This window comes from Vombatus ursinus, unplaced genomic scaffold, assembly GCF_900497805.2.
Source record: "Vombatus ursinus unplaced genomic scaffold, bare-nosed wombat genome assembly UNPS02007284.1, whole genome shotgun sequence".
Lineage (NCBI taxonomy): Eukaryota > Metazoa > Chordata > Mammalia > Diprotodontia > Vombatidae > Vombatus > Vombatus ursinus.
Window position 1 is genome coordinate 14,958,452 of NW_020947062.1, and position 16,022 is coordinate 14,974,473.

Here is a 16,022-nt window from a genome sequence, read left to right on the forward strand (position 1 = left end):
GGTCAGAAAGAGATTATAGGGAATCCTTTGTTGGTAATAGGTGCAGGACCCTGTTGCATTGCCCATATGCAGTTCTGGGTTGCAGTTCCAAGGCTAAGTGCAGCACTAATGCTATTAGCTGCAGGGGTACAGGGGACCTGGCCACAGTTCCACGGCCAAGAGGAGCACTAGCATTTGCAACTGCAAGGGAGCAAGGGTCCTTCCTTGGTAAAGAGCAGAGCACAGGCCAGGAGAGTAGTCACCACATTTTTTTCCTTGGATCATACCACCTTGGGAGCACTGAAAACGTACAGAGCCCCAGAAATAGCTCTGGAAATAGCAGGAAAGTTATTCAGAAAAACCTGAAGCTTGGGACAATGTCCCCTCCACCCTAGGAGCAAAGCCCAACTTTAACATAAAGTTAAAAGTCAAGAAATAAGCGGGAAAAATGAGCGAACAACAACAACAAAAAGAACCTGACCATAAAAAGCTACCATGGTGACAGGGAAGTTCAAGACACAAACTCAGAAGAAGACAAGGATGTCAAAACAGCTACAAGCAAAGCCTCAAAGAAAAATGTGAATTGGACACAAGCCCAACAAAAATTCCTGAAAGAACTCAAAAACAATTTTAAAACTCAAATAGGAATGGTAGAGGAAAAATTTTGAAAATAAATGATAGTGATACAAGAAAATTATGAAAAGAGAGTCAACAGCTTGGTAAAACAGGCACAAAAATATACTAAAGAAAATATCACCTTAAAAAAAAAAAAACCAGAATAAGCCCAATATAAAAGAAGCACAAAAATCTGCTGAAGGGAAAAACTCCTGAAAAAGCAGAATTGGCCAAATGGAAAAGGAGATACAAAAATTCACTGAAGAAAAGAACTCCTCAAAAGGTAGAACTGCCAAATGGAAAAAGAGGAACGAAAGCTCACTGAGGATTGTTTGACTATAACACTCTCCTTCTGCTTACCTTTGGATCCAGATCTCTTTGGTACTGAACTAGCTCCTGATTTTATACAATACCTCCCACCTCCATGACCAGGTCCCTCAATCAGTTAGAACAGACTACCTGTTGCTTGTCACTCCTGCTCATCCAGTAGCCTTCAAGGACTTTTCAAACTTACTCTGAAGTCTTTCATTGATTGACTGAGATGATGTTCTCACTTGGTTAAGGTATCAGGGGTTGGCATATTATTACTTATTTTAAAGTGAGGTGGGATAACTTAAAATCCCTGCTCCCTTACCCAAACTTTAATGTGCTATATAAGGGTCAGCTATTATTACTGCCCCTGTACCCAAGGCTTGTCAAACTACCTTAAAGGGACCCAGTTAATTTGATAATCAGAGAAAGGTAGAAGAAAGTATAAAGTCGACAGTTTCCTTTGGTGCCACAAACTTTCCCACAAAGTGCCCCTTATTGTCCCTTTCAGACTCTTTTCCCCTACATTTTCTCCTCTTCAACCCCCATCTTCCCCCCTGCCCTTCTAATGCCTCAAGTCCAGTTTGTCTGAGGAAAACATTTTATAAACTCGTTTACCTGGAGAAGCTGAGGATTGAATATGCAATCCCTGCAGGAATTATATTTTTTAAGAAGTCTAGAGAAAGTAATGTTTAACCCAAAGGAATAAAGGCATAATTATGGGAAGAGATGCCGAGAGAGTTTCTCCCAGGGATCCATCTTTAGCTAAGTGCTGTTCAATATTTGTATCAAAGATATAAATGCAAGCATATTTAGCATATTTGCAGGTGTTACAGAGCTAAACGAAATAACTAATACATTGGGAAACTGAATCAGGTTCCAAAATGATGCTGACCTGCTATAGCAAAGGTCAGGCTAGATCTGTGCAATGAAATTTAACCAACGTAAAGTCCTCAGTCAAAAATCATATACACAAATTCATAATAGAGGAAATACATCTAAACAATTATTTGCATGAAAAAAATTATTTATGGTTTAAAGGCTAAGAAGCAGCATGGTAAGATATAGAGATCTCCAAAGTGGGAACCAAGTAGGTTACATTCTAGTTCCCATTCTGCCACTAATTTAATGCATGACCCTGGGCAAATCACTTCCTCTCTCTGGGCCCTCCTTTCCCTACTTGTAAAATGAGAAGGTTGGATTCAGTGATCTCTAAGATCTCTTCTGGCTCTAACATCCTGAATCTAAATTTTATTTTCCTGATGATGCATTGCCCAGACATCAGAGACTGGTGTCCCCAATTACCTTTGAGAACTCCTTCATTACTCACACACCCACCTCCTATCCAGCCTTCTTCAGCTAGCAGGCCACCCTTTGCTGCTATCCTGAGAACAAGCACTATTTCTTTTTAAAATATTTTATTTTTTCCCCAATTACATGTTAAAACAATTTTTAAACTTTTTTTTAAGTTTTGAATTCCAAATTCTATCCTTCCCTCCCTCTCCTCCCTCTTCCCTGAGCAGTAAGCAATCAGATATAGGTTATACATGTGCAATCATGTAAAATATTTCCATATTAATCATTTTGTACAAGAAAACTATAATAAAAGAAAAATAATGAAAGTGAAAAACAGCATGCTTCAGTCTGTATTTAAACGATATCAGTTCTTCCTCTGGAGGCAGATGGTATGCTTCATCATTAGTCCTTTGGGATTATCTTGGATCATTGGTATTGCTGAGAATAGCTAAGTTATTCACAATTCTTCATCATACAATATTGCTGTTATTGTGTACAACATTCTCCTGGTTCTGTTCATTTCACTTTGTATCAGTTCTTGTAAGTCTTTCCAGGTTTTTCTGAAATCATCCTGCTTGTCATTTCTTTTTCTTTTTTTGTATTTTATTTTCCCCAATTACATGTAAGAACAATTTCTAACATTCCTTTTTAAAATTTTGAGTTCCAAATTCTCTCCTTCTCTCTTTCTCCTCTCCGCCCCATTGAAAACACACCGCTTGTCATTTCTTATAGCAAAATAATATTCCATTACAATCATATGACACAGCTGGTTTAGCCATTCCCCAGTTGATGGGCATCTCTTTGATTTCCAGTGCTTAGCCAGCACAAAAAGAAATGCTATAAATATTTTGGGCAAGTGCTATTTTTTAATTAATTAATTGTTGGTTTTCAACATTCACTCCCATGTTGAGTTCTAAATTTTCCCCCTCTCCCTCCTTCCCCCCTCCCAAGATGGCATTTAATCTGATATAGTCTCTACATATACATTCACATTAAACATATTTTCACATTAGTCATGTTGTAAAGAATTAGAACCAATGGCAGGAACCATGAGAAAGAAGAAATGAAAAAAAAAAGAGAGCGCAAATAGTATGCTTCCATCTGCATTCAGACTCCAAAGTTCTTTTTCTGCATGTGGATAGTATTTTCCATCATAAGTCTTTTTGTCTTAGATCCTTGCATTGCTGAGAAGAGATAAGTCTACCAAAGTTAGTCATCGCACAATGCTGCTGTTACTGTGTACAGTGTTCTCCTGGTTCTGCTCACTTCACTCAGCATCAGTTCATACAAGTCTTTCCAGGTTTTTCTGAAGTCTGCCTGCTTATCATTTCTTATGGAACAACAGTATTCCATGTCATTCAAATACCACAACTTGTTCAGCCATTCCCCAATTGATGGGCATCCCCTCAATTTCCAATTCTTTGCCACCACACAAAGAGCTGCTATAAATATTTTTGTACATGTGGGTCCTTTTCCCATTTTTATGATCTCTTTGGGATACAGGCCTAGAAGTGGTATTGCTGGGTCAAAGGGTATGCACAGTTTTATAGCCCTTTGGGCATAATCCCAAATGTTCTCCAGAATGCCTGGATCAGTTCACAATTCCACCAACAATACATTAGTGTTCCAATTTTCCCACATCTCCAACATTTATTATTGTCCTGTTTTGTCATTATTAGCCAATCTGATAGGTGTGGTGTGGTACCTCAGAGTTGTTTTGATTGAACAAGCACTTAAATAGTGCTCTTTAAATAGTTTCTCTTTAAATAAGAGAAAAAACTCTACACTGTCTCCATCCCTAAGTGATTGTTGAATTTTCATTGTAAGCATTTACACCTTGGATATCGATAAATGCTACAAATGAGGGCTTGATTTATTGTTTTGTTGATTGCCTAGACTTAAGAAAGTGATAGAGAAAAAGTTAATAATGAAAATTAAAGTTAAAACTGGTTTGTACATACTTTTTTTTCTGAGAGTTAGTTATTAAAAATTTACCAGTACACCTATTGTTGGAACCTCTCACTTTTTGTCTAGAAAACCTAAGAAGTATCATCTTTATTAAGCCATCCTCTTTCATTGTTTCATTATTCCTCCATGAGGCAGTGGGGGGTTAAAGATAATAACTAGGCTGACACTCCCATTTCCCAAGAGGACCAGGTGGCAGCCTTCCACTTAAAGGACCAATGCAATTCAGGTTACAAGAGCTCCTGGCTTCAGAAAAATGGCAATTTGTCCCACAACCATTTCTATCTGAACTGTATTGAAAATTATAAGAATGAGATGATCATAATAGTTCACCTCTCTATAGAGTTTTAAGATTTACAAAGCATTTTCCTAACAGCCTTGTAGTACACAGAGTAGTAGCTCCATTTTACAGTTAAGGAAATTAATCTTTGAGGTCACTGAAATTCTAAGATTCTAACCTTATTCTATCTTGGTTAACAGTTATTCACAATCATCCATATATAACACTTTCTTATGTTTAAAATCTGTTATTAAATCCTTCCTTAATGGCATTAAGAATATTGCTTATCCTCCATTTTTCTCCCATTTTAGTTTTTTAATGAAATGAAAAAACTTATAGCATGTTTAAAATTAATTTGTCTTTTGTTTGCTCTAATAACTATTTGTTATTTTGTGTCTTTCAGTTAAGTGGGTTGGTGTTGGAAAATCAAGAGAGTCTATGATTCAGCTGTTTTAAACTGAGAAAGAACTTCAGTCCTGAGAGGCACAATTCAATAGTCATCTGTTCCCCAAGGCCACAGGAGCTATTCTGTTACTGATCAGACTAAATTGAAAAGATTATGGAAAAAAATAAAAAACATATTTTCTGTATTTTTATATATCTATTTAAGCCTTCACGCCTCAAGCTCTATGGTAATTTAAAAGGGGTTTGGAAGACAAAATTACATAAACACAAAAATTTGGAATGTTGTAGTGAAGAATAAGAAAAAACAAAAATATCCAATGGAAAGAGATAAGGCCTGGAAGTCAGAGGACCTTGGCTCTAAGCCTGGCTCTGGCACTAACACCTTGTGTGTGTGACCATGGGCCTCCCTGGACCTCAGTTTCTACAACTGTAAAATTAGGTGGGCCAGAGAGTGATCTTTAAAGTTGTTTCTCCTACCTCTTAACATTTTGTAAACCAATTTTATTTCCATGTGGACTTCTTTGCTACTATAGGGTTATGGAAAGAGCAGGCAAATTGCAATCGAGAGAGCGGGGTTAAATTCCTGATTATAATCTCACTGGCTGTATGACCGTGAGCAAATCATTTCCTTACTGATGCCTCAGTTTCCTTGCAGATAAAGTATATACATACATACATACATATATATATATATATATAAAAATAAATAAAACCTATCTAACAGAATAGTTGCAAGAAAGTGCTTTTAAACCTTAATGTACAACAAAAATGTGAATTCTTCTTTTTAGCAATAATCATATATATAGAGAGAGAAATATACATATATTTCTCTATGTACACACATATATAATAATTGCTGACAGACAAGAGCCATTATATACACAGTTTTAATACAATTTTAATCTAGTTTCAGCACCAAAAGGCCATAGAGAGATTGCCATCCTAACTCCCCTGTTGAAGATTCCTCTCTGAGACTTTAATCAGCATCTTTTCTGACTCACAAAGATAAGCAGCTCGTTTTCTCAGACAACAAAAACAGAACAAGCTAGTATTCGAAAAATCAACAAACATTTGCTAAGTGCCTACTATGAAAAAACTGTGCAAAGTGCTGAGGATACAAAATAAACTGAGACAGTCCCTTTCTTCAAGGAGCATACAAAAGCATATTTCGGATAAAACAATGGGAAATGAAACCATTTTGCACAAGACAAGTTCTCGGCTCTATTGTTAGCTAGCTGCATGACCTTGGGAAAGTCTATTCCTCTCTGAACTTCAGCTTTCTCCTCTACAAAATGAGGGAACTGAACTAGGTGATCTCTAGGGACCTTTGCAGCCCTAACAGTCTTTGAATACTCAATAAATACCCATTGGTGTTAAAAAGAAAAAAAGGATAAAGGAAAACAAATTAAGAACACTGGGTTTGGAATCTGAATCCTGGTTTTGTTGCTCACCACCAGTATGAGAGAGGCATTTAACTCCTCCAGGCCTCAGTCCCCTCATTCAAAGTCCTCTCCAGCTCTAAATGGATTTCCAATGACATCAAATGGTTTTACCATCCCACAAAGACTGTGTGGGAGAGGCTCTAATGATTTTAATTACTATTCTCTCTGTACTGACTTCCTCATGACTTCTCTTTAGAAGCTATTTCAAATCTCAATCAATGTCTTACCTAACTAAACATGGTATAAGAATAGAAATGTTAATAATAGCTCAGCTTTCTAGAGCACTTTAAGGTTTATAACATGCTATCCTCCCAACAACCCAGTGAGTTAGGTAATACAAATAAAAGTCCCATTTTGCAAAAAAGAAAACTTGAGGCCCATGGTAGGTAAATGAATTGCACAATGTCACAGACCTAGCAAATGGCAGAACCAGAAACCCAATTCATATCACCTGACTTTGTCCACTGCTCCATATGTCTTCTCCTAACCTAAATGGATGTATCACTACAAAAGAAAGATGACTGGAATCAACATAGTGTGGCAGCCATGAAGTAGAGTGGATAGAGTGCTGGGCCTGTAATTATTAAGACCTGAATTTAAATCCAACCTCTGACATTTATTAACTCTGTGACTCTGGACAAATCAGTTATAATCTCTGTTTGCTCTTCTCATCCGCAAAATGGGGATCATAATATCACCTACCTCTCAGAGTTGTTCTGGGGATAAAGTTAGATATTTGTAAAGCACTTTGCCAACTTCAAAGTACTATATAAACGCGTTATTATTATCATCATAATCATTGATATCGTCTAAGTGTCTGTAGGTTCAAGTCCCAGCCATGTCAGAGTAGCTGTGAGACCTTTGACAAGTCTCTTTTCCTTAAGGGCCTCAATCTCCCTGGCTATAGAACGAGTGAACTATGTGATCTCAGAGGTCCCTAAGTTCAGACCCTAAAGGAAAAAGATTTATGATAATTAAGCTGCAGCTTGGTTAAGGTGGCTAGAGTGTTGGGCTTTGAATCAGAAGACTTGTGTTTGAATTCTGCCTGAAACCTACAAGCCATGGGATCATGAGCAAGTCATTTAAACTTTCAGAAGATTAGATTTTTGTGGGATTAATAATATTTGAACTATTCACCTCAGAGCTGTTCTAAGAAAAGTGCTTTGCAAACTTTAAAGTGCAATATAAATGCGAGATGTTAGTGTTTTAAATTGCTAATGTGATATTAAATAAGACTAAGACAGGGTTTTGCCACTTGTTTGGTTCAAAGAGAAGTGAGTCTTCAAGAATTAATCACTGTTTAACTAAACAAGCCATAGAGGATATCATAAAAGATGAAAGATGATTTTGACTGCATAAAGTGAAAAGGCTTTCACATGAATAAAATTAACAAATAATTAGAAGAGAAGCTGTAGTAAGGAAAAGGTTTGCACCAAATATAACTGATGAAAACCTGACATCAAGACATATAATATATACCATAACATTCACAGTAGCACTCTTTGTGTTAGCAAAAAACTGGCAACAAAGTGGGTGCCAATCAAGGGGAGGAAAGGCTGAAAGAAACCTAACCAGAATATAAATGATCTGGACTATTATTGTGCAGTAAGACGTAAATATGAGGAATTCAGAGAAACATGGAAAGAACCATATGAACTAATACAAAGTGAAATAAGCAGCACCAAAAGATCAGTATACAAAACAATGATATAGCAATGTAACTAAAAAGATCATTTAGGGAAGCTAAGCTCCAAGTAATTGAGCAATCAGTGATGATCTCAGAGAACAGATAATGAAAGATACTCCCCAATCACAGCAAGGGGGGGGGCTACTAAGACAGAATATTGTATACTGCAGTTGTGTCAAACTCAAGGGGCCACTAAGTCATATATAAGAATACTTGAAGGCCCCTTATTGATTTAGGAAACCACATATTAATATGATCTACATTCTATTGCATTTTTATTTATTTTGTTAAATATTTCCCAATTACATTTTAATCTATTTGACACTTCTGGCATACAGGTTCAGATGCATTTTAATTTTTTTTGTGACAGCAGATGGTTCAATTGGAAGGGAAGGAAAGGTTGGTTTGCTGGGGGTAGGGGAGCTCTTTTTCCCCAAAATAACTGTGACACAAAGACAAAAAATAAAAAAGTATTGAAGTTTTTAATAAAGAATCAGTCATAGGACTAGGCCTGGTGGCACTTCCCTGTAATTCCTGCTACTGGGGGAGGCTGAAGCAGGTGGATGGCTTAAGCTTGGGAATTCTAACCTGAAGTAGGGCTAAAGCCAATCAAGTGCCTACACTAAGTCTGGCACTAACATGATGACCCCTAGGGGGAAAGGTTGGAAGCCACCAGGACGCCTAAGGAAAGGAAAACTGGCCCAGGAGAAAACCAGAACAAATCAAAGCTTCCCTGCTGATATCAGGCCCTGTGCATATCAGTGACTGCTGCACTTCTAGCCTGAGTGAGATGGGAGGACCCAGTCCAAATAATAATAATAATAAATCAGGAAATGGTTTTCAATGTAAGTGGAAGGTTATTTCTATAGAGTTTTAAAGTTACATATTCAGCTTTGAAACTTTAACTCTGCTTAATTTAATGCTATGAAAGGACAATCTGGAAGACAAAAAGAAAAAATCAATGACATTAGAAAGCATGATGTATACAAACAAAACATATTGATCTTAAAGACAGAGTAGACAAATTAAAGATTATAAATTTCCCAGAAGAACAAGACAAGTCAAAAAACCTGAATATCACAATGCAAGAAGTAACATAAGAAAACCACCCAGAACTTCTGAACATAGAAAACAAAGTACCAATTAAAAGAATTCAGATAGTCTACAGAAAAAAAAGGGGGGGAAAGCCCTATGCTGCAAACTCTAAGACACATAGTGATTAAATTAGCAATTGCATTGATAAACAGCAAATTATACAAATGATCAGGAGAAAGATCTTCAAATATAAAGGAAAAGAAATTCAGATAACACAAGACTATTCTGCAACCACCAGAAACCAGAGGAGGGAATGGAATAATATATTCCAAAAAGCAAAAGAGTGCAACCTGAAACCCAAAGTGACTTTCCCTGCAAATACAAGCCTATTAGTGAAAAAAGATGGATGTTCAATAAAAAGAGTCATTTGAAACATTCCTAGGAAGAATAACAAACCTGAAGAAACTATCTGCTTCTGAAATATCCCAGACAACTGAAAATATAAGGAGAGTAAATAAATACAGTGACATTAAAGAAATAAATTTAAAAAAATAAAAGAGCTCTGGTAACTGAAAAAATAAATAAATAAATATGGTGACCAAGGACAATAAGAACAAAATAACAACAAACATCATTAAGAGATTTCTTTCTAAATGCACACTAGGTAATAAGGATGAAAGGAGAAGTCAAATAAAAAAAGATAGTAAGTAGGCCTGAAACATCATAGATTAAATCTAACAATTTGTTGTTTAATCATTTCAGTCATATCTGACTCTTCATTATCCCATTTGGGGTTTTCATAGCAAAGATGCAGGAGTGGTTTGCCATTTTCTTCTCCAGCCCATTTTACTGAGGAAACTGAGACAAACAGGGTTAAGTAACTTGCCCAGGGTCACACAGCTAGTACATGTCTGAAGCCAGATCTCAGGAAGAAGGTTCTTCCCTGACTCCAGGCCCAGTGCTCTATCCACTGTGCCACCTAGCCTCCTTAAACCTTACAATACTCGGCCCAAAGCAATGTGAATCAATGTTTATTTATGAAACTAAATTACAGAATTGGAGGGCATAGGAGGGGGGAGAGAGAAGATGGAAAGGAATGTGTAATGAATCTTAATAAAGTTAAAGGCTAACAATGAAGAGAAATTTAACTCCTGAAAGGATTTGATGCTCAGAAAGACTACTCATCCTGCCAGGGGAATCAAAGCTCCTGGGGACAACTGACACTCAGAAGAGTAGGAGGGCATGGATGCAGGTCAGAAACTTCTAGACAAATGGGGAAAAATGGCTAAGTGGAAGGCAAAGGTCAATAGTAAAAGGTACAGCTGGGGACCTAGGAAAAATCCTATCATGAGACATATCCTCTTTGTCACCTGAAAGAATTAATATTTCTAAGAATGAAATACAACAGTAAAAAGGAAGCGGGGGGATTCAAAATCTACAAGAAAATAATGCAAAAACTGTTTAGAATAAAAAAGAATCCTAAATAAGAACTTAAAAGTTTTCATTCCATAAGCAATACAGAGACTAAAGAAGTACAAAAGTATAAGGGCCATGAATTAAAGAATAAAGTCTAGAATAGACAAAAAAGGGAAGATAAATAATGAAAAGAATGAGAGAAAGAACTCTTTTTTATAAAAATTCACAGCAAATGAAATTTTAAATACTAAAAAGCAACACATGTTGAAGGGAAGGAAAAAAAGAGAGATTTTACTTGACTAATTAAGAAGGGAAGGCTTAAATAATGATATAAAATCATGAATGAAAAAGGAAGTAATAAGCAAAACACTAAAAGGGGCAAAAGGTAACAAAGAGGAATTTAAGGAGGTTGGCCCCTGAAGGTGAGAACAGAGCTAGTTGGAATAGAGTTACTTTAAAATAGATTAAGTTAAAATAACTAAAGAGACATAGTACTGTGTTTACAGAAGGGGGGGGCATTTCTAATCTGAGGAAAAAACTATATTAGAGACAAATGGAGAAAAATATAAACCTAATCCATAATTTTAAATGTGAATGGATTAAACAATCCAATAAAACAAAAAAGAGTGACAGACTGAATAATAAAATAATACACCACAATATGTTAGTTATAAGAAACACAATTAAAAAACAAAAATATTCATGAGATAAAAATTAGAGGCTGGAACAAAATTTGTCAGGTAAATTTTTTAAAAATCAGGAATTTCAATCATGTCATCAGACAAAGCAAAAATAAATATTCAAAACACAAAAAGGGACAAACAAGGAAACTACAGTATACTGAAAGGAAACATAGACAACAAACCAACATCAATATTAAATGTATATGCTCTCAATGCCTTAGCAACTAAATTCATAAAGGAAACAATTACAGAACTACAGGAAGACAAACATAGTAACACAATAATACCAGGAGATTTCAACGTCCCTTTCTCATTTTGGGTAAGTCTAACAGAAAGTAAAACAAAAGGGAAAATACAGAACAGAACAATTTGATGGAGAAAACAGAGTTTAAGACTTAGAGCACCTTCTAAATGGAACTGCTAAAGAATATACATATTTCTAAGCACCATATAGAACTTTTACAAAAACTGACCCTGTATTAGAACACAAAGATATTGCAAACAAATGTTTAAAAGGCAGCAATAATAAATATATCCTTTAGAGATGATAACATAAATAAGCAGTTCAGGAAACACAAACAAAAGACACAGACCCAAATAGAGACTTAACAATGAAATCTTAGATAATGAGTGGCTCAAAGAACAAATTATAGAAACAAGTAACAATTGTGTGAAAGAAAATTGTAATGATGAAACAATATAAAATTTCTAGGATTAAGATAAAGCAATCCTCAAGGAGAAATCATAAACCTACATATATTTATTAGCAAAATAGAAAAAGAGAGGATTAATAAACTGAATGTGTAATTAAAAATTAGAAAGTCAACGAATAAACAAACTGAAATTAAGTGTAAAAAAGGAGATATTAAAAATTAGAGGATAAATAGATAAGCTAGAAACAAAAAAAATTATAGAAATTATACATGATTAGACAAAAGAGAATCAGAAACAGTGGAACTCAACCCCAGTGTTCAATAAACTAGAAAATATAAAATATATAGTAAAGAACTCCCTATTTGATAAAAATTACTAAGAAAACTGGAAAACAGTCTGGCAGAAAATGGGCTTAAACCAGCACATTACATCATATCCTATAATACATTCTAAATGGATATGTGACTTTAACATTAAAGATCATAATGAAAAAAAATTAGAAGAGAATCAGATCATATACTTCTCACAGATACATGTAGGAAATGTATATTTAACCAAGCAGGGATGGAGACAATTACAAAAGATAAAAAAAGCTAATTTCAATGATATGAAACTAAAAGACTTCTACATAGATAAAATTAATGCACTTAGGAAAAGGAGAAAAGCAATCAAATAGGGGAAAAAAATCTTTGTATCAAATTTATCTGATAAGGGTTTGGTACACAAGATAGATAAACAAATAAGTTATCCCACAATACATAAATGGTCAAAGATAAATGGCCAATGGATTTAAACAAAGAGTTCTCAAATGATAAAACACAAACTATTAACAATTAAAGGAAAGAATAGTCCATATCACTAAATAAGAGAAATGTGTATCAAAATAACCTTGAGGTTTTACTTCACACCCTCCAAAGTGGCAAAGATGACATAAGATAAGAATGATAAATGTTGGAGGACTGTGGGTAGATAGGCAAACTAGTTCATTGTTAGTGGAGCTGTAAAGGGGTACGACTATTTTGGAAAGCAATTTGGAATTATGACAATAAAGTAACCAAAATGTCTGTATTCTTTGAACCAGAGATTCCATTAATAGCCTTATGCCCCAAGAAGGCCAATGATAAAAAAAAAGACCCCATATGTACCAAAATGTCTACATTAGCCCTTTTTTGTGATAGCAAAGATCAGAAACAAAATAGATACACATTGATTATGGAATGGCTAAACAAACTGTAGTAATGGAATATTATTGTATTATAAGAAATGAATGTGATGAATACAGAGAATCATGGAAAGATCAACATTAAATATGAAGTAAGCAGAGCCAAGAAAACAATACACACAATGACTACAACAATGTAAATAAAAAGAACTACAAAAAAAAAAAATAACTCAAAAGTGAATGCTGAAAAAAATTACAAAAAACAAGCATGGCTCCAAAAAAGAGATACTAGAAGACATACTCATATCCATCCCTTTGCAGAGGTGGGAGGTCCATAAGTGTTACATATATTTTCAAACTTCTTTGCTGTGTTGATCAGTTATGCTTTGTTTCTTTTTTTTCTCTTTTAAAAAAATTCTATTTGTTATATGATGCCTCTCTGAAGGGTTAAAGGGAGAGGTTCTGGGGGAAACCATGTTGATGTTCAAAAAAAAGTTCATCAGTAAAAACTTATAAAAAGTAATGTAATGACGATTATAAAAAAGAAATATGAGCAATTTTCAAACAATTTCCCAGGGGGTAGCTAGATGGCACAGTGGATAGAGCACCAGCCCTGAAGTCAGGAGGACCTGAGTTCAATTGTGACCTCAGACACTTGACACTTACTAGCTATGTGACCCTGGGCAAGTCACTTAACCCCATTGCTTATCCAAAAAAAAAAAAAAAAGAAAAGAAAGAAAGAAAGAAAAAGAAAACCAAACTGGGCAGCTAGGTGGATAGACCTCTGCCCTTGGAGTCAGAAGGACCTGAGTTCAAATCCGCACTCAGACACTTGACACTTACTAGCTGCGTGACCCTGGCAACCCTGATTGCCTCACCAAAAAGGAAAACAAAAACAAAAAAAGCAATTTCCCTATTGCTGTATAATATCAATCTATAAGGCTAGAAATGTAATCTTTTCAAAGTAGCAATTTCAAGAACATGAAATGTTCAGTGAGCATTTCTTAAAGTCCACAGGAAAGTCAAAACTGAGACCAGGAGATAATGATCCCAAAGAAACAAATGCCTGTTTGTTGCCTTAATGCCCAAAAATCTAGGCCACATTTTTACTCTATAATCCTATAGTCCCAAAGTTATCTCTGCTCATGGGTAGCTTAAATGCTAATGGAGGAAGATGATTCACAAAATGGAAAAGGAAAGCTGAGGGGAAGGTAGAGGTGGGAGGCTGAAAATGAGACAAGGTGTAACAGACTAGCCTAAGGGCCTGGGCCCCACAAAAATAAGACAAAAAAAAGTTAACCTATAAAGCCAAAGGACCCAGGTGCAGAACCCAATTTATTAAGCACTTGTCATGTGTCAAGCACTGAGCTAAAACACAAACAGCAAAGTGAGATAGTCCCTGTTCTTAAGGAGCTGTATTCTAATTGTAGGGAGACAACACTTAAAGGAGGAAAACACTCAGCTCCTTAGTTTTAGGAAACATTATGTGGAACATTGTATAACTTAAAAGCTTAATTAGACACTACCCTCCAGAGCTATTTTTCCAATAAAACAACAACTAAAATGATGATGATGATAATTCTTATTCAGTCTTTGGAACAGTTAACATGGTCTAGTAGAATTAGTGAAGAACTTGGAGTCAGAAGACCTGAGGTCAAGTCCTGACTAATTTTTACTAGTGATACTGGGCAAGCCTCTAAACTTCTTTGAATCTTAAATTTCCTCCATCTATTCAAATACTCCAGGGGATCTGGGAGTTCATCAATATTGTCTCCAACAATGGAGATGACAACTCTTCCATGCCTGCTCACCTTGACTCTTGTCCATGTTTTCCCATATGCTTGAGGTCCTTTCTCAAGTGTTCCTGACATTTCAAAGGTACCAATGGAACATACAGGCTCTACATCGCTTATCTCTCACTCTTGCCCCTTAGCCAGGCCATCTTAATCCTCAGTTATACACTTTTGATGACTTTTATAAACTTTTCCATCATAATTTCCACCACATACTTCTTTTTCTATTGTCCTTTGGGTGATCCTCAATTTATTTTCAGAGTGTAGTGTTCCATGACTCACAATCAGAGAATACCAGAAGCCTACTGTTATTAAAAAGAATGGGCTTTGTTTCAGAAGAAAAAGTAGAGTTATTAAAAAGAACTTCTCAATTTTGCAAAGGCAAAAGGATGGATAGATGGATGGCTATGGGGTGTCCCAAGAGTCTTAGTACAGTTTTAAGCTACTAACACTTTTAAATTTAATAAAAAGTATTTATGCCAATAAAACTGCACTATGATTTTGGGGACACACTCTACGTACTCATATATATTGACTGACAAACTCTGTAAGTTATCCATCCAACTGCATATCATAGTCTAATGAAGATAAATACAAAGCACAGTTCATCATCTATTAAATAGGAGATATTCATACTAGTATCACCTACCTCACAGGGCTATTGAAAGGAAAATGCTTTGTAAATCTCAAAGTGCTGTAGAAATACAAACTACTATTATTACTGAACAGCCTGTGAAGCCTTCCTGCGACAAGTGTTCTTTAAACCTTCACACACATGCCCATAATAATCATTCTTTTTACTCTGGGCACAAGAGCACTGTATTTATAAATAGGTTTCACAAGAGGAGAAAGTGTATACTAAAATAAACTCTAAGGAACTAAAAACCACTTGCAGGGTTGGGGAAAGCAGAGTGGAGATAAAAATATTGGAATGAGCAAACTGCAGCCCTCACTTCTAATTGCATTGGCAGAAAATAAAAGTTCAGTATTAGAATAACTCAAACCCTACAAACAAGGCATATTGGAAACAGAAAAGATTTGTTTTCATCCTGGAAGTGGATGGAGACATACAGTACAATAAGCAGGACCTGTCCAAGATAAGAAAGCTATGCATTAACAACCACTAACCTACTCCCAACTAGCAAACAACTTAAAGAATATTTTGCATTGTGTGGAGACGGCCTCCATCCTCTTTCCACTGGCTAAGTAGGAATAGGTTGTGTCTTCAAATATCAATTCTCTCTCTTTCTCTCTCCCTCTCCCCATCTTTCCTCTCTCCTTCCCTCCTTGTTTTCTCTCTC

The 16,022-nt window shown here is 35.6% G+C and overlaps 1 protein-coding gene across 1 annotated transcript in view; it reads left to right on the top strand.

Moving 5' to 3' along the window:
- ADSSL1 (adenylosuccinate synthase like 1) overlaps window positions 1-5,004 on the top strand; it is an 87,133-nt gene extending 82,129 nt beyond the window's left edge. The window contains exon 13 of the mRNA XM_027849273.1: window positions 4,848-5,004. Coding sequence (XP_027705074.1) covers window positions 4,848-4,900 — 53 coding nt within the window. The 3' untranslated portion in view covers window positions 4,901-5,004. The remainder of the gene's footprint in view (window positions 1-4,847) is intronic.
- Window positions 5,005-16,022: the final 11,018 nt, after the last annotated feature.